Source organism: Onychostoma macrolepis, chromosome 06 (assembly GCF_012432095.1).
Source record: "Onychostoma macrolepis isolate SWU-2019 chromosome 06, ASM1243209v1, whole genome shotgun sequence".
In the NCBI taxonomy this organism is placed as follows: Eukaryota; Metazoa; Chordata; class Actinopteri; order Cypriniformes; family Cyprinidae; genus Onychostoma; species Onychostoma macrolepis.
The window spans coordinates 17,808,693-17,831,240 of NC_081160.1; the positions used below are offsets into that span (position 1 = coordinate 17,808,693).

A 22,548-nucleotide genomic window follows, 5' to 3' on the forward strand; every position below is an offset into this window, starting at 1 on the left:
TAAAGCCGTTTAAAGACTGGGATGTCTTTGAAATCGTTCCGTTTCATTGACTTCCAGTCTCAAAGAATGTATAACTGTTTTTATCCCTTACCTAAGCAATTTGTGATGACATACTGCATATAAAGCTGAATTATATGCAGTGTCATACATAGAACTATCTCAGATACATGTATGTATTGGTGCTCAGTGTTACCAAATCTCAAGCTCTCAAGCTTTACGACATATCTGACAAACTTGGCTCCGCCTCCATCACCCTTTACCAATTTCAAACCTTAGACATTTCATTTATTTGTTGAAAAAGTGTGTCGTTAACAAACAAAACCCAAATGTGTTCTTGGCAAGTATCCTGAAGGTTAGTGCTGAATTAAAATGTAATATTCATTGCTTTACGACATGATCTCACTCAGGCTGAGGTGGGGCCTGTTCATCTCGATTTATTTCAACTGGATGTTGCACATTCTGTTGTGGATTGTACACTGTCATGTTTATTTCTGTTGTGCACTACCTTTTATGTTGGGAGTTCAGTGTCTTTGTTTCTTTTCCTTGTGTTGTGCATGTGTTTTATCAAAGTCTCTTTAAGATTATTCTATAGTCTTTGGTCTTATCCATCTGAGGTTCTCTTTCTCTCCTTCTCTTTCTTACTTTGAATGAATATTCATACCCATTTCCTCCTGCTTCTCTTTCTGTCTCCTTTCTTTCTGCTCTCTTTTTGGGTGTGAAAGTGGATGCTTTTAACCCACCTTTCTCAAACATGCCTTGATTTATTTTTTCAGTATGTGCACTAAAAACCAGAGGTTAGTCAGTTGACATTTTGCAATATATTATTGATCTTTAGCGGGTTCTGTTTTTCATGGAACTGAAGGCCAAGTGGTACGTTTTTATTGTTTATCTTTTTTTCTTTTTGCAAAAAGTGTGCCAATTCTGTAGCTACTTTACAAACTTGCCCACTTGTTTGTTATAAGTTTTTTTTTTTTTTAATGGATTTTCTGATCCATATATTGTTTAGAAACACAAACATGGCAAATGTGGGAATCCTCATTCGAAAATCTGTTCAAACATACTTGTGACTCATAATGTTTGGATTGTTCAATAAAATCCACAATTGTTTCTCTGTGCCATTTTCAGTTTGGTTATGCCAGATTGGAAACGGGAGATTTCAACCGTGGAACCATTTGTTTTGAGCCCCTAAAAAAAACAACAGCTAAATGTGCTCATGGCAGCAATTTGTGATCAACAGCAACAACCAGGCATACAAACTCTATTCCAATATTTTATTTTAAAAGATAACTTTTTATATATGCATCTATCTTTTAAATATTGGGCCAGAGTTAATAAAGCCTATGGCAAACATTCAGAAAGTTTGCAGGTACAAATTCAGAAACACAGCTCTGAATGATGCATAACATACATTTGAGTCTCTAACTCTAAAGGCTTTAGTAAATCTGGCTATTGCAATAGTAATATAAGTGACTATAAAGAAGGTCTTTTAAGATTACTCACTGCATTGCAAAAACTGCTCGTTTGTAGATATTTTACAGTTAATATGCCATATTCTTCAGATCAATATATACTTTGAAATGCAAAATATTGTGATTACAGTGATATATATAAGTCATAGAAATGAAGGGTATAGATTAAAATAGGCATGTCAAGGTCATGCATATAAATAAATCTACAGCATTCAAAAATAAGTATATTCGGCATGCGATCATACATCAGGAGTACTTCTGGAGCATGAATTCATCTAGACAATCACACCTGAGATTGTACAAAGTTCTAGAAAAGGGGAGGTTTGGCCTCAGGCATGAGAGAATCTACAGTATCTACTGTAACATTCAGCTACAAAGCACAAGCCTGTTCTAACTGTATCGATGAGCATTTACAGGACTTTCCAAACAGATTCGGATACAGAATAATAAAATAAATACATAGAGCAGTAATTAAAGAAATATAGTCAAAATTAATAAATTAATAACACTTTATAATGGGTGCTTGAATAGCTTTGCATGCTTTTTCATTGATATACTTTCACTAGGTGGGAATAATGAAAATATATGACACTACAAATAAAAGCTCAGCTGGGTTAGGGAGCCTTTTTAAATAGGAACCATTGCTTAGGCTGCGTCTAAATGAATCCAGACACATTTGAAAATGGCTTTTTGTTACACTCTGGCATTTTCCAATAGTTTCACGTCCAACCTTGAAAAAAACTGGAAAAAGTGATGAACACTGAGGAATGTAACCAAACGATTGACGGTAGCCATTGGCTTACATAGTGTGGGAAAAAAATACTGTGGAAGTCAATGGCTACCGGCAGCTGTTTGGTTACAAACATTCTTTAAAATATAATCTTTTGTGTTCAACAGAAGAAAGAAGCTCAAATAGGTTTGGAACAACATGAGGGTGAGTAAATGTTAACAGAATTTTTCATTTTGGGAAGAACTATCCCTTTAAATAATCTTAATATGCATGCATAATTGAGCTGATATGTTTCAGCTCACTGAGATGAATCCGAGAGACCCCATATAAAGTTCTCACACTATTCTTCTTGCACAATCATTTTCTTAGCAAAATATTTCACCACTAAATGGTGTGTCCAGGTTGCATTCAATTGCTATTCCATGTATAGTGTCACAACTGTCCTCATGATTTGCTGCAGGACAGCAATTGCGAGTAAATTTTTTTTTCCTTGCAGTAATGTAATGTAAAGATTGTAATATCTTTAATGTGCAGGTGAATAGCACATAGCTGGCATATGTTGATATAATCATATCTATAGCTACAACGTGTCACATGACTAAACATGTCAAATATCATTTACGAATGTGTCCATTTTCACATTTCACATTGCCATGCGAAAACGTTTATGTGGCATTTTTAAATGTATCGACTATCGTCAGAATCACAGAACAAAAACAGCATCTCAATGGGGACGCAAGGACAAAATGTTAAGAAAAAGACGCATTTTCAAATGTATCTGGATTAATGTAGACATAGCCTTAAAATACAATAAACCATCTACACAGGATTACCAGATCTTCTACCTTCTACCTACCAGTTTACACTTTAAAATACAGAAAGTGACAAAGCAAGTACAGCTTTCTGTTGCTTTAGGCTTTTCTTCTGCTTCCGGCTGCATGAAGAAAAAAATCTATAGGTTTTGCATAGCGTTTTAAAACGTAGGATTTTTCTTGAAGCGCATATGCAACACTAAGCACTTGCGTGTTCACACTGATGAGCAAACTAAAACATCATGCAAGCTGGAGATGCACCATAACAAGTAATATCAGAAACAAGGACAATATTAGGGTATAAAACTGTGAAGCTCACAAATAGTTTGGCTTATATTTAGGGCAGTTTCTTGTTTTCCTGTCAATCCCAGGCTGATAACTGTGGCAAAAGGGGCAGTATATCTAATTCCCTGCATCGAATTTTGTGAAATAATCAGCGTAACATTTCAAAGATGTGGTATGTTTCACAAAAAGACCTTGATGGACCATAGACTTCTACATCAAGAGGTCAAAGTATGGCAAGGAATGGCTTTTATCTGATATCATACTGATAACATCTCAATTATTTATTTTACATGCAAGATAAGTAAGGCTTTTTAATCTGGTCTGCAAGCTCCAGGAAATAAAGGGGATGATGCAGCAGAGATCAGGTGAGGAGTGTCCAGGGTTGAACTAAGTGCCACCAAAATCTATAATAACCCCACCATCTCAAATAAAGAGTGCAATCGAACCGATACATGACGTCTACGCAGTACAGTACATGTCTAATCAAGTCATTAATGTGAAGCCAATGTTGTTCTTGTACATCTGCGTTCCTCTCATCAAGTGTGGTTTCCTCCAATTCCCACTGTTACATTGCAGGTCTAGCTGATATTTTCTCTAAGGCATACTTACAATCTTCACCCGGCGTTGTGCTCTTTAGGGTAATCGTAAACTGATGTGCAAATCTAGTAAAAGAGTATCATTCAGCACTCAGTTCTCAGGAATGTAAAGGTGCTCTGCGAAACAAAGGTTGCTTTTCTGACAAAGTTCTTCTCATAAAGGACTTTGGATATTTGCCGTGGTTAAAGGGTATCCTCGCTCACATATCCAGGTTAAAAGCTTTCATGAGTAAGTCCAGGTCTCCTATGTTAGCAGCTTGAAAGAGCTCTGGCTGGTCCAGCATGGACAGCGCTATCCGCAGGGCCGCCCAGATGTTTCCAGACATGACCTGGTGCGAAAGCTGCCGACTCCTGCTCTTCCTCTGCAGGCTAAGAGCCGTAAGGAAATTACTGGCTGCCTCCCTGCAATATAATTAAATTAATAAAAAAGGTGTCTCTATACAAATATGGCCACTTTTGGAAAATATTTCAAGAAAATACCCCCCCCCCCCAAACACACACATTGTCCTTCTACAACAGTGAACATATGCACATAAGAATTCAGTTATTTTTGTAAAAACAATTAGGTGTAGTTAATGAGGTGAACATTTCCACCATTTTATCTATCTATCATCTATCTATCTATCTATCTATCTATCTATCTATCTATCTATCTATCTATCTATCTATCTATCTATCTATCTATCATCTACCATCTCTATGATTATAAGGCTTCAGGCTTATCGAGTATTTTCGTAATTAAATCATAATTAATAATACTTTTATAATGGAGCTTCTTATTTTAAAGATTAAAAAACTGAGTGTGGGCCAAGAGTAAAATAATAAAATATGCATAAATGCATTTGAAATGCAGCTCAAATAAATTTTGAAGGCATTTAATGTGACCCTCATAACAAACAAAAAAACCTCTTTAAAAAACCAACCCCTGGGACACAAAAGTACCAGCAGCTGAAGAAACACCCATAAATTAAGGAATAAATGTTTCCTTATTATGCTGCATTTATTCCAGCAGAACCTCAGGATCAAAGTATTTAAACAAAATTTGGGGGATATATTTTCCATAATTTTCAGGTCAAGCCCAACTGTTTGTCACAAACCTGTGAGCGCCCATGTTAATGCAGCTGATGCCGAGGTTGTAACGTGAGCGGATGAAGCCGGGCTGCAGCTCCAGGGCTTTAGTATAGGCCTCCACAGCCTCCTCGCTGCGATCTCCATTAGCCAGCGTCGCCCCCAGCCGATTCCACAGCAGGTAGTCCTGTACACACCAACGGCAAAAAGAATCCCCTCCGGCTCAGTGTCACGGATCAAAATAATTATCGCTCTGCGCTTCAAAGATTACGCAGTTACATGCGACTGATTTTTTATACCATTAAGATATGATCTGCTCTCTTTCTTTTAGGGATAAAATATGACCTTTAAGTACAGTGACACTGCATAAAACAGAGGTACAAAGAAGTTGCCTAGTTCCTAATGTCACAAGGAGCCTGGTATCAGAGTTTCACTTCCACATTGCCATTATCTTTCATCGTATTCACGCTCTGAGCCCCCCAGCAGGCAAGCAGACATTACCAAGTCAAGCAGATGGGGAGGATTTTCGATTGAGTGTAAATGCAGTCTTACACAGGGGGACAGAATTTGGCTTAGCAAGCATCAATCGTCGACAAGGTGACCCACAGGGTTCTGGAGTCAGCGCTCATGAATGGTAAAGCTCCCCTCAAGTTTCAAATGAACTGTTTCAAAGATTTCGGAGACACTTTTTAAGCCCCGGTGACTTTTTCTCCCTCTCTCCTTTGCCCTCTGCCTTTAGGGAGCATCTCTGTATGATTTAGCCCCAGTTTGTCAGTCGAGTACCTCCGGCCGCACTGATAGCGCTGCGTTGAAGGCTTCCACTGCTTTGTTGAACTCGGAGCTGAGGTTATACAGCACTCCCAACCCTGTCTGCAGGTCTGGGTCGATCATGTCCGAGTTGAGCTGGGCAGCTTCCAGGTACAGCTCCTTCACCTCGGGCAGCAGGGGGCTGGAGATAAAAAGGGAGAGAACGCAGAGACTCAGAGGCATTGTCCTTCAGGGACGTCCCTACCAGCAGCAACATCATCAAAATGTGTCATTTAATAGCTAAGGAAAAGAGAAAGGGGCTCTCTAGAGAGAGATTTAAGTTGTTGGTACCAAAAATATTCCATTTAGGAGGGATTGAAGTGCTGCATGCAGGAGAAAGTAGGGATTTTTGCAACACGGAGTGCAGTTGTAAACCTGTCACTTTAGCAAGGTGACCAGACTCGCCACTTCCCGGGGACACGTTCTGCACAGGATTTCTAAATTGCCTAAAATAACCAGGTGTTGCTCTCTATAGCTCTCACGGTACTTTGATGTCATACAACAATCGATTGTCGCAGTGCAAACAACCAACACCTGGTTATTTTAGGCAATTTAGAAATAATGTGCAGAAAGTGTCCCCGGGAAGTGGTACATCACAAAAAAATTAATTTGAGAAAATTGTTAAAATAAATGACCATCATCCTCTTGACGCGACAGTAAAAGTTAGAAGTCTCTACAATTATAAAGGTTTGCAGGACTTTTATTTTTATTTTTTTTCGATGTTTGATGTAGAAAAATTGTTTTATTTGATGTTTTAGAATAAAAAGTTTACTTTTTAACTTTTTTCATTTAAATGGAGTGGAGTTTGGGGAAGGGGTTAATGGGGGTTGGTATAAAAAAAAATAAAGGTTATTAATATAAAATAATTATCATATTAATAATTGAGCACTAATAGTAATTAAGCAAAAGAAATTACCATTTTAGATTGTTTTCTGAAGTATTGTGTAACACTAAAGAATGAAATAATGGCTGTTGAAAATTCAACTGTGCAGTAACAGGAATAAAGTAAATGTTAAAATATATTAAAATAGAAATTGGTTGTTTTAAATTGTAATAATATTTCACAATATTACTGTATGCTTAGTCAAATAAAGGCAACTTTGGTGAGCAATAGACTATAGCAGAATTTGTTTTCAAACTACTTGTTTGTTAATATTTTGTTTCTACAGTAATGAAATGTATACATTTTTACTTAAATATCACATTTTTGGGGCTGCTGTATATTTCTTACATGGCACTGGATTTATTTGTAACCATACCAGCCCATTGCGGAAGGGTAGGAGGGTCTCCGTGAACCAGGTGAGCCCTGCAGGTGTGTGCGGCTCTTCAGAAGTTGCTTGTATTTGGGGTTGTGCCTTATCCAGCTTAGCAGCGCCTCACACGCATCCTGCCTCATGCCCGTGTTGGTCAGGCTCACTGCCAGGGCCATGAGGGCCTGGAGGTTGTTGGGGTGGAGCTCCAGACACCTGCACACACATACAACAGGGAAGCATCTAAAGAACCGCTGCTTTTGATGGACACTAATTAGCTGTCTGCCATCATAATGAGAGGCAGATGCTTCCTGATTAGTGCTGGTTTTAATTCATGGGTGAATACTTGTGTCATCTTGTATGTCTGCATGGAGACCATCTAAACATATTTCATAAAACCCTAATAAATCATTTGCTCAGTTTATGATGGAAGTCGCGTTCCCTGTTTTACAAGCGTAAGCAAAAACACGGCGTAGGTGACATCTGGATATTGTTTATTACTGCACACAGGCTACACGGGTGCATCAAAGAATAAAAATGGAAATATAACAAAGCCAAATAAAAGCCTTTTGCTAGGTTGTCTTTATGACAGTCAGTAAAAACATTTCTCTGGTTGTCCATTAAAACAAAAGCAGTGCACATTGCTAATGAATTATCTGCTACATCCATCAGCTCTAATCTGATTTGATCTAATCAGATTTAGGTAAAAGTGTACTCACTCCCTCCCAACCCTCCTGCCCAAATAAGATGCCGGCTTTGTCCCAATTCACATGCGACACTATGTACTAAAAAAAGTACTTCAATATTACTTATGGGTAAGTTTTGTGGAACACACTACTATAGGCAGATTCCAGTCAGCATTTGTGGACCTCTGAAGGTCAAAAGGAAGTAATTTGACCATTTATGATCACATGAACCTGAGGTTAATTTATTTAAACGCATTTCAGTTAGAGATTTAAACACATTTAAATCCAACTGGAAATTAATATTAATAATTTATTCAGCAAGGACGCATTAAAGGGATAATTCATCCAAAAATGAAAATTTGATGTTTATCTGCTTACCCCAAGGGCATCCAAGATGTAGGTGACTTTGTTTCTTCAGTAGAACACAAACGAAGATTTTTAACTCAAACCGTTGCAGTCTGTTAGTCCTATAATGCAAGTCAATGGGCACACAATCTTTGAGAGTAAAAAAAACATGCACAGACAAATCCAAATGAAACCCTGCAGCTCGTGACGATACATTGATGTCTTAAGACACGAAATGATCGGCTTGTGCGAGAAACTGAACAGTATTTTTATAATTTTTTACCTCTAATACACCATCTGTATGTGCTCTGGCGTAGTTTACGTAATTTGAAAAGTCAACACTCCCGGATGAGTTCGCGCGAGCAAATGTAATCTTTTAGGATTAAGTCGGTTTGAACAATCAGGATAAGCACAAGTATTACCATTTTGATTAGCCGTCATACCCACAATCTCTGTGCACTGTGTAAACAATCAGTGACGTATACGCGCGACAGATCACTTCCGGTGCTTGCGATGCCGTGCACGCGCTCAGGGCAGTTGAACATAGTGGTGTATTAGAGGTAAAAAATGATAAAAATACTGTTCAGTGTCTCGCACAAACCGATCGTTTCGTGTCTTAGGACATCAATGTATCGTCACGAGCCGCAGGGTTTAATTTGAATTTGTGTGTGCATGTTTTTTTTTACTCTCAAAGATTGTGTGCCCATTGACTTGCATTATAGGACTATCAGACTGCAACGGTTTGAGTTAAAAATCTTCGTTTGTGTTCTACTGAAGAAATAAAGTCACCTACATCTTGGATGCCCTTGGGGTAAGCAGATAAACATCAATTTTTCATTTTTGGGTGAACTATCCCTTTAAATTGTTCAAAAGTAACAGTCAAGACATTTACATTATTACAAAAAAAAAATTCCATTTCAAACAAATGCTGTTCTTTTAAACTTTCTATTCATCCAAGAATCCTGAAAAAAAGGATCATGGTATAAAAATATTAAGCAGCATAAACATTTTCAAATGTGAGGATATTATTAGAATAATATATTAAATTATTAAGAGTACTATTGGATAATATTAGAAATGCTTCTTGCACATGGCTGCTGAAAATTCAGTCTTTCCATCACAGGAATAAATTACATTTTACTTTGTCACTTTGTTTGCATGTAAACTTTATCAGCATTTGGCTAAATTCATTCACCTCTGGGTAATACAGTATATTTAAGAAACTTGTGTGGCAGCTTTGAAGTTACATTCCTTGTCACAGCTAAAGCTGTCAAATGACATTTAAAAAAAAAAGACATTTAAAGTTTTGCATCCTAATTTAATTATGATGTGGAAGAGTTTTATTGTAGTTCTACTCTATTTCTGCTCTTGCATTCTATTTAAGACGAACAGGATGTGATCTGCAGCAACTGTATGGTCCAACCACAGATGATACACCATTTTAAAATGACATCTTAAATTACGTTAGATAATATCAGAGAGGCAGACATTATAAAAGCACTCTATTCAAAAGTGATACAAATACATGGTACCAAAACAGAGCTTTGAGTGTCATTGGTGATTAACACACATAGATTGGAGTTTTCAACCCGGTCGCTCAGTGGAACATTGTATGAGATTATGGCTGGCTGTTCAATCCAAAATGAATGTAATCTCCCAAAGGCCTCTGTGCTTATGAAATGCAATTTTAATTGGATCACCGGGTTATTACAGTAGCTCTTTATCTCAAGCAGGAGAGGGCACAGCAGAGAGTTTTGTCTCATTTGGTGTCACAGATAACCACATGGAGGTGTCCGACTCAAGGCCTTCTTCAGGTTGAAGGGTCTTATTTATATTGCTTATACCATTTCTGTTCTGAATAGGGATTAAAGGAATATTTGGATTTGCAATAGACAAATCCATCATTAAGATGTTTTTTACTTCAAACCGTTGCTTACTGTATCCATAATATTGCTTTCTCCAGTGAAAATTCATCTTGTCTGAATCAGGAGAGAAATATGCACAGATAAAACATTGTTTATAAGCAAAACAGTTCTTAGTGGATTTTTATGTGAGTGGCAACAGGGGATAGACTTTTTCACTTGAGCAAGCACTATTATGTGACAATTAGAAGTGACAATTTAAAGTTAATACACCTTAATGTGCAGTTTATTACAAAGACACAGCTTTTCACTTCACAAGACATTAATTGATGGACTGGAGTCAGGTGGATTACATGTGGATTATTGTGATGGTTTTACCAGCAGTTTGGACTCTCATTCTGACGGCACCCATTCACTGCAGAAAATCCATTGTGAGCAAGTGATGTAATGTTAAATTTCCAAATCAGTTCTGATCAAGAAACAAACTCGTCTACATCTTGGATGGCCTGAGGGTGAGTACATTTTCATCAAATTTAAATTTGTGGGTGAACTATATCTTTAACCTTAATCTTGACTTGACATTTATGGTACAATCATCAACGATACATCCAGTACTGGTACAAAGTAATCATTCTAACTCTGCTTTGGCTTTATTTTTGCCATAAACACTTTATTTTTGTCACATTCTAAGTGTGATGACTCAAACTTCATGAGCCAATCGGGTCTGTGTAAACCATCATTTGCATATGATTCATGCAGGGATACTTCCTTACCTCTGGAGGGAGACAATTGCTGCCTGCTCATTCTCATTCTCTGCTTGCGTGGTTCCCAGCACCAGCCAAGCCTGAAAAGAAAATAGGTATTGAACAATGAGCATTGGGGTTATCACCTTGACTCCGGAGAGGAGCTTCTATTGTGCGTGAGCTACAGTGCTAACCTGGGGGAAATGATTCATTTTCAAAGGCCTGTGGCTCAGACATAGAACACAATGTTAGTGATGAACTGAATGGATTTGTGTTGCCGTTTCTTGAAGATGATGAATCATTGAATGTATATCACTAGACAAGTATTTAAAGTTTAGGATGTAAATTAAAGTATCATTAATTATGTGACTGAATATTTATGCTATGATTCCACAATGAATCATTTGTGGGGTTATGAACACTGAGTAAGACTAATTATTAGAAGATAAGCTTGTTAACTTTGTGTAGGAGGAAACTGCATTTAAAAACTCTCGTGACAAGGCCACAGTTTGTAAATACAACGTAAAGTGTATTAATGAGCCTTGTTAATAGAATATCTTAACATGGTTGGCTGAGTCTGCGCTCTTAACTTACAATGTACAATATAGCGTACTTATGATAGAAGCAAAATCTCCCCGAAACGCCACTTGCTTTGTAATATTATCTGTTAACATTCAGCTTTTTTGGATACACAATCATTTAGAGGTGGGGTAATTCCAGGAGAAGAGGGATAATCCTCTCTGGGATGTAACTGAACTATTACATCATTAAATCGTCTGGAAAAAAGGGAACCCTACTCAGTTACAGGAGTGTTAATAGTTTGCCATCAGTCACTGTCAAGTACAATGTCTAGTACAGAGCTCTCACTGAAAATTAGTGAGAACATGGAACCCCCTGCCTTGGCTAATCATGCCATGATCTGTAAAATGTTCAGTGTGGGCAAGAACGTACCTACTGCTTATCACTGTATGTAGGAAAGGTATGACGGTAGTCTGATTGGCAGAACATGTTTTCAAGCTGTGTAGACGTTGATTTGATGAAAGTACCTGGCTGACTGTTGTTGTTTTATAAGCCCACTTGCTCACCTCCGAATCCTGAGGGTCCTGCAGCACAGCTGCTTCCAGAAGAAGTACAGCGTTAGGCAGGTCTCCCTCTCTGGACTTGCGTAATCCCTCTTCAAATGCATTTGGCCAGTCTTTGAAAGGGTTATCTGTGTGGAAGTAGTATCCCTAAGCAAGAAATAATGGACATAATGAAGTAGTGCAAAATTTTTGCACACTGATTTTGCACACTGGTTAAATAAAAACATTAAAAAATAAATAAATTGTGAAAGTGCTACATATTGAATAATAATAATAATAATAATAATAGTAATAATAATAATAAATTAGTAATGATAAAATAATGAATAATAATAAAAAATATTATTATGATTATTAATAATATTGTCACAGTTCTAAATTAATATTTGTTTAAATTATTTGTTTGAATTGTTTCTCCTTTACCTTTTCATAAGGAGACACATTAGAGGGAATCTGTGGTCGCTCATTCTCTGTTAGCCAGTTCCGGCGAGCGAGCTCTTCCCACTCTGCCTGCATCTTATCCCAAAACTCTGTGTCTGACTGAAAGGGATTTGATAAATGAGACAGAAAAAAATAGCTATGCTGTAAGAAATAGCTTATAAAAATAAGAAATAAATGTTGGCACTATGTTATGTATGAAAACAGTTCTTCTAAAATATAAAAATGTTTTATATACATAAGGTTTTATAAATAATTTATATTTTTTTTATTTAACTAATTGTATAATATTCATTTCAGTAGAGTTGACCTCTTAAGTAACCGAGTAAACCTTTTAAATTTATTACAAAAATCAGCTGAGTAACAGTGGATATAATCAATCTAATGAGCAGAAAACTCTGTACACATTTACTCTTCAGCAAAGCCAAACTGTAATTCTCTTAAAATATTTCACTTAAAAACCTTTGGAAATGGTACCGTGATGCATTTCCTGTAACTCGGCTGGTAAAACATTTGCCGCTTGCAACATCAGCATCAGGGTTTTGATTATAGATATAGATAGATATAGAATAACATCCAGTACTGATGAACAAATGTAAACATTATACTGGTGTTCCACCTCCAAACACCAATTTGGACTCCAAATTCATTCATTTACAGAACTTTAATTTAGTCAACTAGAAAGCTTATATGCAACCAGCCACCAAAACTGTTACAGTTTTAGTTTGCTATAGCTTCAGTTTTGTTGTTTTTTTCACAGTGTCCAGAAGAGCACTTCATGGCGAAAATGTGTTTTCTGCCTCCGCAACATCAAGCCCTGGGTAAATCTTAGTCTTTAGTCGAGTCTCTGCAGGTGTGCCACTCTTATGAATGCCTCAAATCTGTATCAACATGCCTCTGAACTCTCTGTGCTCTGCAATCTGAATAATGAATCACTGTGCATGAATATTGATGGCAAGAGGAGACTTACACAGCCACGCAAGCAATCATTCAGCTCTCAGCCATCTAGGACATTTGGAAGTCTCATTTAAGGGTTTGATTAATCAAAAAAATTACTTGCTCATAGCATTAGTCAGCGAACTGAGTGCACCGAAACACTTTGATTTGATGCAGCAGGACAAAATGCTTGAAAATTATTTTTAAATGTTAAAAACACTAATTTGTCTTTACTTGAAAGCCTGTTACTCAAAACCTCACACATCACTGTCATGTGTTATAAAATCAGAAATGGCAGGAGCATTTGTTGAAGTCACCTACCAATCGATACAGGTCACGAGTCCCAGTATCCCTTCATTACGGCTCATATTCACTTGAAAAGCACTACTGTAAGAGAGCTATCTGCTTTTCACAAGCCTTTGTGGCATGATTCCCTCAGAGATTGTATTTATGATGAGGGTTTTCAAAGAATGTTGTGCGACTGAAAGTTGATGAGATGTTATTTTGTTCAATGACACATCTTTTGTTGAGGAGATAAATGGCCCTCCGTGTTTTATGATGGGCAACAGCTTCACTAAGTGGCCAATTACGGTAATTGGATGACCCACCCCCACTTTTCCCCCAACAGCTCAGCACAGAGAGAGTCCAACTAGTCAAAGGTCAAAGTTGAAGACTCATTATCTCTCATCCAGAGAAAGACTGCTTGACTGAACTTTTTAATAGCCAGAACATTTGTGTTAAGGACATACTTCACGGCACACATCTTCACTGAACACATCAAAGGCATTTTTATGAATCCAGCTTGTTTTTCGCAGTTGTTCTGTGTTTCTAAATTGTTCTAAATAGAACCCTCTTTTCGTTAACTTTACTTTTGTTAAAAGAAGACATTTTCTCCCCCTCAAGTCATTTCAACTTACTCTGGAACACAAAATATGTATTTTTAAAGAATATCCAGGCCACTTTTTTCAATATATTGAAAATAAATGAGGACTGGGGCTGTCAAACTCCAAAACGAGAACAAAGCACCATAAAAACAAAAAACTATTACTATTTAAAATATATATATATATTTTTATTATTGAAATGAAGCTGAAATAAATTGTAAATATTACATGAAGAACTTAGAAAACAGAAGGTAAAATAAATACATTTAAAGGGGTCTTAATAACATTATTTGGTGTCTTTGGTGTAATGTAATGTGTTTATGTGGTTTAAGGTTAAAAAAACACATTATTTTCCACATACCGTACATTATTGCTGCTCCTCTCTACCCCACCTTTCCGAAAAGCACAGTGTGCTCTGATTGGCCTGTGATTGCATGGTGATTGGATGAATACCTCAAGCGTGTGACGGAAATGTTGCGCCCCTTACCATATTTGGAAACACACAGCGTCTCCACGAGCGGCAACAATACTACAGCGAGAATAAAAGTTATGCCTTCTTTCTTTGCGTAAACATTTGGGCGGTGTTATGCACATCTTCCCACACAGTGAGGTAGATATGTGGGGGCGTGTTTGAATAATGTGGTTTAGGAAGGCGTGGACGAGTCTTAACGTTTATAAAGAATATCTCTTTGGGTTTGAGACTTTAGTCTTTACGGATCTTATATATGAACGAACAACCTGTAACACTCCAAAGACAAAGGAAAACTAGAAATTGCATTAGGTAAATAAATTACAGCTACATAGAAAAATTTAAAAACTTAGATAAATGACAAAAGTGTAGAAAAATATCTAAATCTGAAATTAAAATGAAAACTGAAAATATAAAAATTAAAGCTTATTTAAAGGGCACCTATTATGCAATATTCACTTTTACATGGTGTTTTGACATGAATGTGTGTTGGCAGTGTGTGAACACGACAACCCTACAATGATACAAATCCACCCACTCTTCATTTTTTAATCCCCTTTAAACCAAATCAGTCTCACTAGGCCTGCCGTTTTGATTCTCTATGCAATGTGACATCACACAGCCCTGCATTGCTATAGTTTCCACCCTCAGCAGTTGTACGCTGTCCTCCATTTTCTCCGCTCTTGAGCAGCTGTAATGTCAACAATGTCTCATAAGCAATCCCCGTGCTCTGTGTTTGGATATAAGACTGAACATAAGAGTCCTCATTTTCTCCCAATATCCGAGCTGCTGAGGACACAGTGGATTACTTTGATTTCAAGGTAATGTGCCTCAAAATCTATCTAAATACATTTATGTCTGCACAAATCATTTCATTCCAGACTGCTTTGTGAATGTCATGTTGTTATAGTGCTTAGCGTTTTAACTAGTGCTGTCAATCGATTAAAAAATTGAATCGCGTTAATCACAGTCATGGATTGTGATTAATCATGATTAATCACAAATTTAAAATACTAGGATTTACCTGTAAATGTGTTGAAAAAGAAATGCATGGCAAACTAGTTTAAGGAAACAGAACCTTTCACACTTCCGCCAGGTATGAGACATAATCCTTATTATTCTTTTATCATTATTCTTTTGTTTTTATTCAGCCATTATCAGCCTTTATACTGGCAATAAATTGTTAACCAAGCCACATCGCTTCAATCCCAGTATACATTTACCCAACTATTATCAAAAGTATTTCTAAATAAATACAACAAAACATTTCTTGCGACCTTACGTGAAGTATTATGACAAAATGCATTATGAAGAATTGGACCTGTTCTGCAGCTGCATTAGAGCTAACATTAGCATCATGCTACATAAGGCAATTTATGAGATTAATAGTACACTTTTACTCAGAACTCACTTCAAACCACCATCGAGTGTTTGTAATAACTTCCTTTTACGATCACGTGGAATTTGGTCGTTTACTGTTGTTAAAATATGCTATTTATAACCTTTTATATCACTGCACAAATTAGCATTTCAGATGTACAAATTCATCAAAAAAAAATCACATACAGACCGTATCCTATCGTAATCGTTTGTTTATTATCTAATATAATCTATAGTGGCTGTCGTCATGTTTATTTCTGCTGAGTAAAAGCCTTAACATGCAAGTTATGTTCTAGCTGAAACTCACGTTGTTTGTGATTTTACAACCGCCTCTCCGTTCTTAAGTTGCCAGGGATACATTCCAAGTATAATACACATTAGTAAAATGATCTATTTTAATTTTTATTTGTCTATATACACTTTGGGCGGTCGCGGTACATTATTAAAGTAGCCCCAAAAAACGTAAACCACGGCTGTAATTTTCTGTCATTTTTCCCGCGACTGTATTTTCAAAATAGCCCACTAGTGCCGCTACCCTGGCAACACTGGTACCTCATCACACAATGATAGATAACCTTCCGCGCTGCGATGAAGGCAAGTTGGGGTCAAACCTTATCAAGCGATTAATTTGTGCAAAAAAATATTAACGCGTTAAAATATTTTGATTAATCGCATGCGTTAACGCGTTAACGTTGACACCCCTAGTTTTAACAGTGTTTTTAATTGATCAGCGCCACACTTGTGAGATTAGTTTGCGCCACACTGTACATTCGGTAGCTTGGTCACACGGCTCGGTCCATTGAGCTGTGCCGATGACAGGTCAGCACAGCGCGAGCTCTGTAACGTTTCGTCCCACATTCAGTGCATTTGACTTCCCATATGTATGGCTAAACACCGATACTCTTGCTCTCAGTCATGTTGCTTCTACCGGCTGTTTATTGCTGTAGGTATGCAATGCAGAGAGACGTATACGTGATGCCCTCTTCTGGAGACGGGGCCGGAATATGCAGCTCATTTGCATTTAAAGTGATACACACCAAAACAGCAATTTTTTTTAAATACACCCCAAAAATGACATTTTCCAGCTGTTGTAATAAATGATCTGTGGGGTATTTTTAGCTGAAACTTCACAGACACATTCTGGGGACACCCAAGACCAATATTACATCTAGTAAAAAGGAGCAAAATAGGTGTCCTTTAAAATATTTAAAAAATACTATACTGAGCACAATATTTTCCAAGTCTTCTGAGCTTGATAGCTTTGTCTAAGGAACAGGTTCAAAACTGAAGTTGTTTTACATCGAAAATCATTAATAGTTATTCATTTATGTAATAGTGAGGTCTGATTCATGAACTGTTCGTTTGAATCAGATTCTTTCAATGAAATGGTTCTTATCTGGTTCATAAGACCAGGGGCCAGTTGCATAAACTATTTAGACTAGTCTTAAAATGTTAGTCATCTAATTTGTTTTCTTCAAGATTGGTTATAACTTTTTAAAGCCAGTTACAAAATAGTAGATTGGCCCAATTTAAATAAGAAAAAAAAAAGACTGTTTACCTCTTGGCTAACTTAAGACACAGTCATAAAGGGTTGATGAACTGAGAAATGAAAATTCCCTTGAACATTTGACATATAAGAGGTCATTGTGCTATAAAATCATTCTATAAGTTTCAGAACTGAAAACTTTCTCGTTAGTCTAAAAACAGCTTATATTGAAGCCAATCTGCCAAAATGACAGGTTGTGTAATGTGCCACTTTATGACTTAATAGTGTGGCTAAACACTGCCTCCGCAGAAGAAGATCAACACACACACAACAATTCACACAAGTAGGTAAATAACAAGAGCGGTAAATGCAGGTCTATGCAGATTGATTGTTTGATATGCACTGCGTATTTATGCGTTTTTAACCCAAATCACAGCAGAGTCCATGTATGAAGGATGTCGGCTATCAAACATACACAACTTTTTGCCAATCAGAGCAGTGAGCGTTTATTTCCGAGTCTACAATCTGCCACACCAATTCAAACAGAGCGTTCTTACGAGGGGGGTCAAAACAGGACAGAAAATAGCCTATTACTTCTAAATTATGATGTTTTTTGATGTAAAAATCTTGATAACATTATAAATGGACCTCAGAGAACAGTACAATATAATAAAAAAGGCATTTCATGACCCCTTTAACATATGTTTATGCAACTGGCCCCAGATCTTCACCAATCTTGAGAGCATTTTGAAAGCTCCAGTCACAATTCAATGTAACAGCATAAAGAGTTAATTCTCTTTTTGTGTTCCACAGAGAAAAAAATATTGAATTTTGGAGTGAACGATTCCTTTAGCAACTTTGGTCACCTATTTTTACAAAGCACCTGGTCTATTTCTAAAAATACCTGCTTCATTGAAATATATGTCACAAACACTGAAAAAGATCCATGAAAAATAACAAGTGTCGTGTTATGACAACCCCTGAAGCTGTTACTGTCTAAGGGGCTCAGAAAAAGCATTCCAGAACACCCCTGACATTATGTGTCATTCAAGACTGGCATCTTTCCTTTAGCATTTCCTTTTACCTCAACTGCATTGTTCGTCCATTGACGGATAGAGAGATACAGCTCTATAAGCGTAATAAAGGCTGAGTGTTGTCAGGAGCTCAGTAGGCCATGGCAGAGGCCTTAACGGGTACACTGAGTGCTCCAAAGGGTCTCAGAGTTCGGTCTTCCTCTTTTTCAAAAAGAGACACATGATCAAGGCCATGCTGTTCCACTGGGGTGAGAAAGTCTTTTCTAATTGGTCTTTGTTTCTGAAATAGAATGCCCTTTGGTTCACAAGTCTGAGACCTTTATTTCTATTTGGATGGTACACAAAAGCCTAGTAGCTAAACTCTATTGGGACATGCTTTATCCTGTTGGCACAGATTTCTTTTTCTCGTTTTAGGCATACAACTAACAGGTGAAGAGTGAATGCTTATCAAATACAATTGTTAGATTGGAAAATATAACTTTACACATTCATACAGAACAGTATATAAGAGAATGGACTGTTGTCAGAGAAAGAAGAAAGTTGGGTTGCAAATAATTATTTGAACTCTCTCAAAGACTAACTCTTTAATAGAGGAGCAAGTGAATATATTCATCTCATAATTACTAACTAAAAGAGACCAAAGGTCAGCTCATAATTAGAATAATAAAAACCCTAAGACATACGTGACAAACAATTAATGAGCTTGAGCGTGACAGTCATACATACAAGTCTACAAATTCCATTGAGGCTTCTACTAAACTTTTGAACAAAGTTTAGAATATATAGTCAATAAATCAATTGTACACAATATTATTATTAATATGAAAATTAATATGAATTTAATTCATATTTACAAATTAGTATGCATCATATTTACTTAACTAAATAATGTTTATAAGACAGAAATGATCAAGTAACTGCATTACTGTACTGCTCCTTCAGTAGCTGTAACATTTTTCTCCCAAAAGCATGAACTTTCTGTCCAGGAGTTTGGTTTGTTGAGCATATAAAAAAAAGAATTGACAAGCTGTCAGGTCCTGCTGTTAAAACCAATCCCTGTCATTTTGCATCATCTGAAACATCTCCTACATGTTAAGAGATGGGAAGGATCAGAAGATGGATTTTGAATAACCATACATGTGCTACTGTAAATCTAAAGCCTATGGTTAATCATAATGTTCTTATGTTGTAAAACAAATGCTATTATTGGTTTGAAGTGAGAAGTCTTAAATGCCCAAAAGGTTTCTGGTATTACACATCATCTCATCATGAAAGATGCTGTTATTTACAGAATAAATCCCTACATTTAACACACCTTTGTGTTATATTTGGCACTGACCAGCACAGAGTCACCCGAAAGCCTGCGTTCACCTCTCGCTGTCCGCCTGTTTCTAAATAGAGCAGCATAATTTCAGATGTATTCTGTTTCCTGCATCCCAACATCCTCCCCTAAGACTGCGGGGCGTAAAATGTATTTTCCATCTATCTTGCATCTTTATTCACTGCTCAGTAAGCTGCCCAGCCAGATGATTCCCCATTTCAATTCATTTTAGGCTCCAAGGTATTTCTTCATTCAGGACATCAACAAATGAAAATGACTGGAAACTGGCCTCACTGTCCCAGAAAGTAGCTTTCTGGATAATTCAAGACTCCGTTCAGCTTATAATCATATTAAGTATATGCAGTTACTTATAGGGGCGCTGGAGGCAGAAGGGCAGCTCTCAGCGTGCAGGCCAATGTTCCCGTAATGATCGAAACTCAAGGATGGTGCTATCGATCAACCCTCCATTTGTTCCCATTGCAGCCTACTTACTGCAGAGAATCACTACTTACTGTACACAAAGTCCCGCCCCTCTCAACCCTCTTTCAAACCGAATACTGTCTCAGTCCTATAGTTGTAATGGGTGCTGTTTTGAGAGCTACAAATAGTCTACAATAGTATATAATAGTATCTAAAATACTCTACAATAGTATATCCGGTGATTCTGTGCACAGTACAAATTCAGGATTGAGTACTGTAAGTACTGCTCTCACTTTTAGATGTGCCCTTCCTCTTTCTCTTCCATTATTCATCTGTTCTTACAGATCCCCCATGTTTTTGCCCTTAGCACTCTACCTCTGTAACACATGTAATACAATAGCTGGCTTCTTACAAGTGCAACAGCAGACACTCATCAGAACAACATAAACTATTAAGGAGTGAGAAGTCTTAACACAGTACTAAGTAATGAAAGTACATTGTAATGAAACATGACATTTTATTTGTATGTTTTGGTTACTATGTTGTGCATTTAAGACTGAAAATTAAAAATAATAATAGTAATAAATAAAATAAATGCATTTTCAAAGACTCTTATCTAAGCAAAATGCAACATTTTTTAAATATAAATTTAGGTGTTATATCAAAAAATTGGTTTTTGGTTGAATGAGATATTGTGTCTAGATTTTTTTCCCCCCTGAGTGACAGGCTTTAGAGTAGTTTATTCCAATGCATCAGCGGTTGTGATCACTGAAGCACAGGAACTGATGTTGGATAGCAGGGTCTCCAGCTGAATTAGCCCATATCTAGTTTCTGTAAGCACAATACCTGCTCCTCTGCCACCTGATGCTGCACGACTGGCCTATTTTCTTCTCTCATTGAGCAATGGAAAGTTATTATATGGTCCAACTTATTCCATGAGCAACGGTGATGGCATTATAATCAATCAATTATTGAGGGAGGCTAATTAGCATCACATTGTACTCATGACGGCAGGTGGTTTGCAACTCATCCAATGCCACAAAGGTGAGGCCTTATTAAAATATGAACTTTAACAAAGGCACACCTAAATAAGTTTCTTCAAGTAATTTTTTTGAACGATAAAATATTTTTTCCATCTCAGTTTATGGGGATAGTTCACCTAAAATTAAAATTCATTTACTCACTCTCATGTTGTTCCAAAAAAATATGTGAGTTTCTTTCTTCTGTGGAACATAAAAGAAGATATTTTGAATAATGTTGGTAGGGCCATTCCACCGAATGGGTGCCATTTGCTTCGAAACTCGAAAAAAAAAAAAAAAAAAAAATATATATATATATATATATATATATATTCTATCTTTTTTAAAGACTAAATCTAGTAATACACATATTTAACTATTCAAAATCGGTATTGGTCCATCTCAGGTAACTATATTTAATGTTTTACACAATTTTTAAGTGGAAGATGGATGCATTTTTCTCAGTCCGGTTATCAACACTCTAATGTCTTTTAAAAAGCATGTTTAAAAATGTCAATAAATTCCTTTATTTCCACCTCAGGCAGGTGTTTATTTTAAAGAAATTGTTGATAATTTTTATCATAATTTTTTTTTTATCATAAATTGTTGATAATTTTTATCATAAAAAATTCACGATTTATCTACACAAGGTGTATTTTTCTAAAGTACACAAACCCATTTTTTTCATTTCAAAGGTGACTCAAACCTCAAGCTTATCAATTTTCTATGATGCAATTTATTAAACAATGGGATAAATTATGGACCAAACCTAAAAAAAAAAATAGTGGTTTAACTTTATTGTTTAAAGAAAAAACTATTTAGTAAAAGAGTATCCATTATATTAGTATACAGGTTTGACTACACATGTGAGGTATTAATAACCGCACCGATATAGTGAAAGTGTTGAACATTGACTAGTGAGCTGACCTCACTGCAAAAAATCATGTTTCTATTTAAATCTAATGGTCTGCAGAGGTTTTTTTTAAGGGTTATGTTTAGGGGTAGAGGACGGGTTATAAGATAAGATTTAAATAACAAAAAAGAATAAATATTAAATAAAAATTGATATTAAAAATAATAAACTTAAATAATATATTTTCAGTTTTTTTGTGGATATTGTTTTCTTATAGCGCCATATAGCGTCTTATAACGCCATTTCATGTATGAGTCTAATACATAATTGCCACAGGACAGAAATTTCAAGTACATTTTCTGTCATACTTGCAGGAATGTAATATAAAGCAGCAATGCAGAAACAACAATGTTCTGGGCAAAAGCAGTGTCTCAGTGTGGATAGAAGATCAAAACGTTGAGAAAAATATGCATTTTCAAATTTATCCAGATTAATATGGATGTAGCCTAATATTTACATTAATAAATCTGATGACAGATTGTTAATTAACTGTTAATTTTACCCGAATTGGGT

General features: G+C 36.4%; 2 protein-coding genes across 8 annotated transcripts in view; one reads left to right on the top strand and one right to left on the bottom strand.

Annotated features, from left to right (window-relative positions):
- The window catches only part of usp13 (ubiquitin specific peptidase 13), a 32,836-nt gene extending 31,729 nt beyond the window's left edge, over nucleotides 1–1,107 (top strand). For all 4 annotated transcript variants that reach the window (XM_058778925.1, XM_058778926.1, XM_058778927.1 and 1 more), the window contains exon 21: nucleotides 1–1,107. This exon is cut by the window's left edge and continues 1,592 nt beyond it. The gene's annotated coding sequence lies outside the window, so the exon portion shown is untranslated.
- A 127-nt stretch (nucleotides 1,108–1,234) lies between these two features.
- The window catches only part of pex5la (peroxisomal biogenesis factor 5-like a), an 81,122-nt gene continuing 59,808 nt past the window's right edge, over nucleotides 1,235–22,548 (bottom strand). For all 4 annotated transcript variants that reach the window (XM_058778932.1, XM_058778929.1, XM_058778930.1 and 1 more), the window contains 7 exons: nucleotides 12,159–12,275; nucleotides 11,739–11,882; nucleotides 10,684–10,754; nucleotides 7,027–7,233; nucleotides 5,744–5,909; nucleotides 4,990–5,147; nucleotides 1,235–4,294 (listed from right to left, as the gene is read on the bottom strand). In XM_058778932.1, the coding sequence (XP_058634915.1) occupies nucleotides 4,093–4,294; nucleotides 4,990–5,147; nucleotides 5,744–5,909; nucleotides 7,027–7,233; nucleotides 10,684–10,754; nucleotides 11,739–11,882; nucleotides 12,159–12,275 (1,065 nt within the window). In that variant the 3' untranslated portion in view covers nucleotides 1,235–4,092. The remainder of the gene's footprint in view (nucleotides 4,295–4,989; nucleotides 5,148–5,743; nucleotides 5,910–7,026; nucleotides 7,234–10,683; nucleotides 10,755–11,738; nucleotides 11,883–12,158; nucleotides 12,276–22,548) is intronic.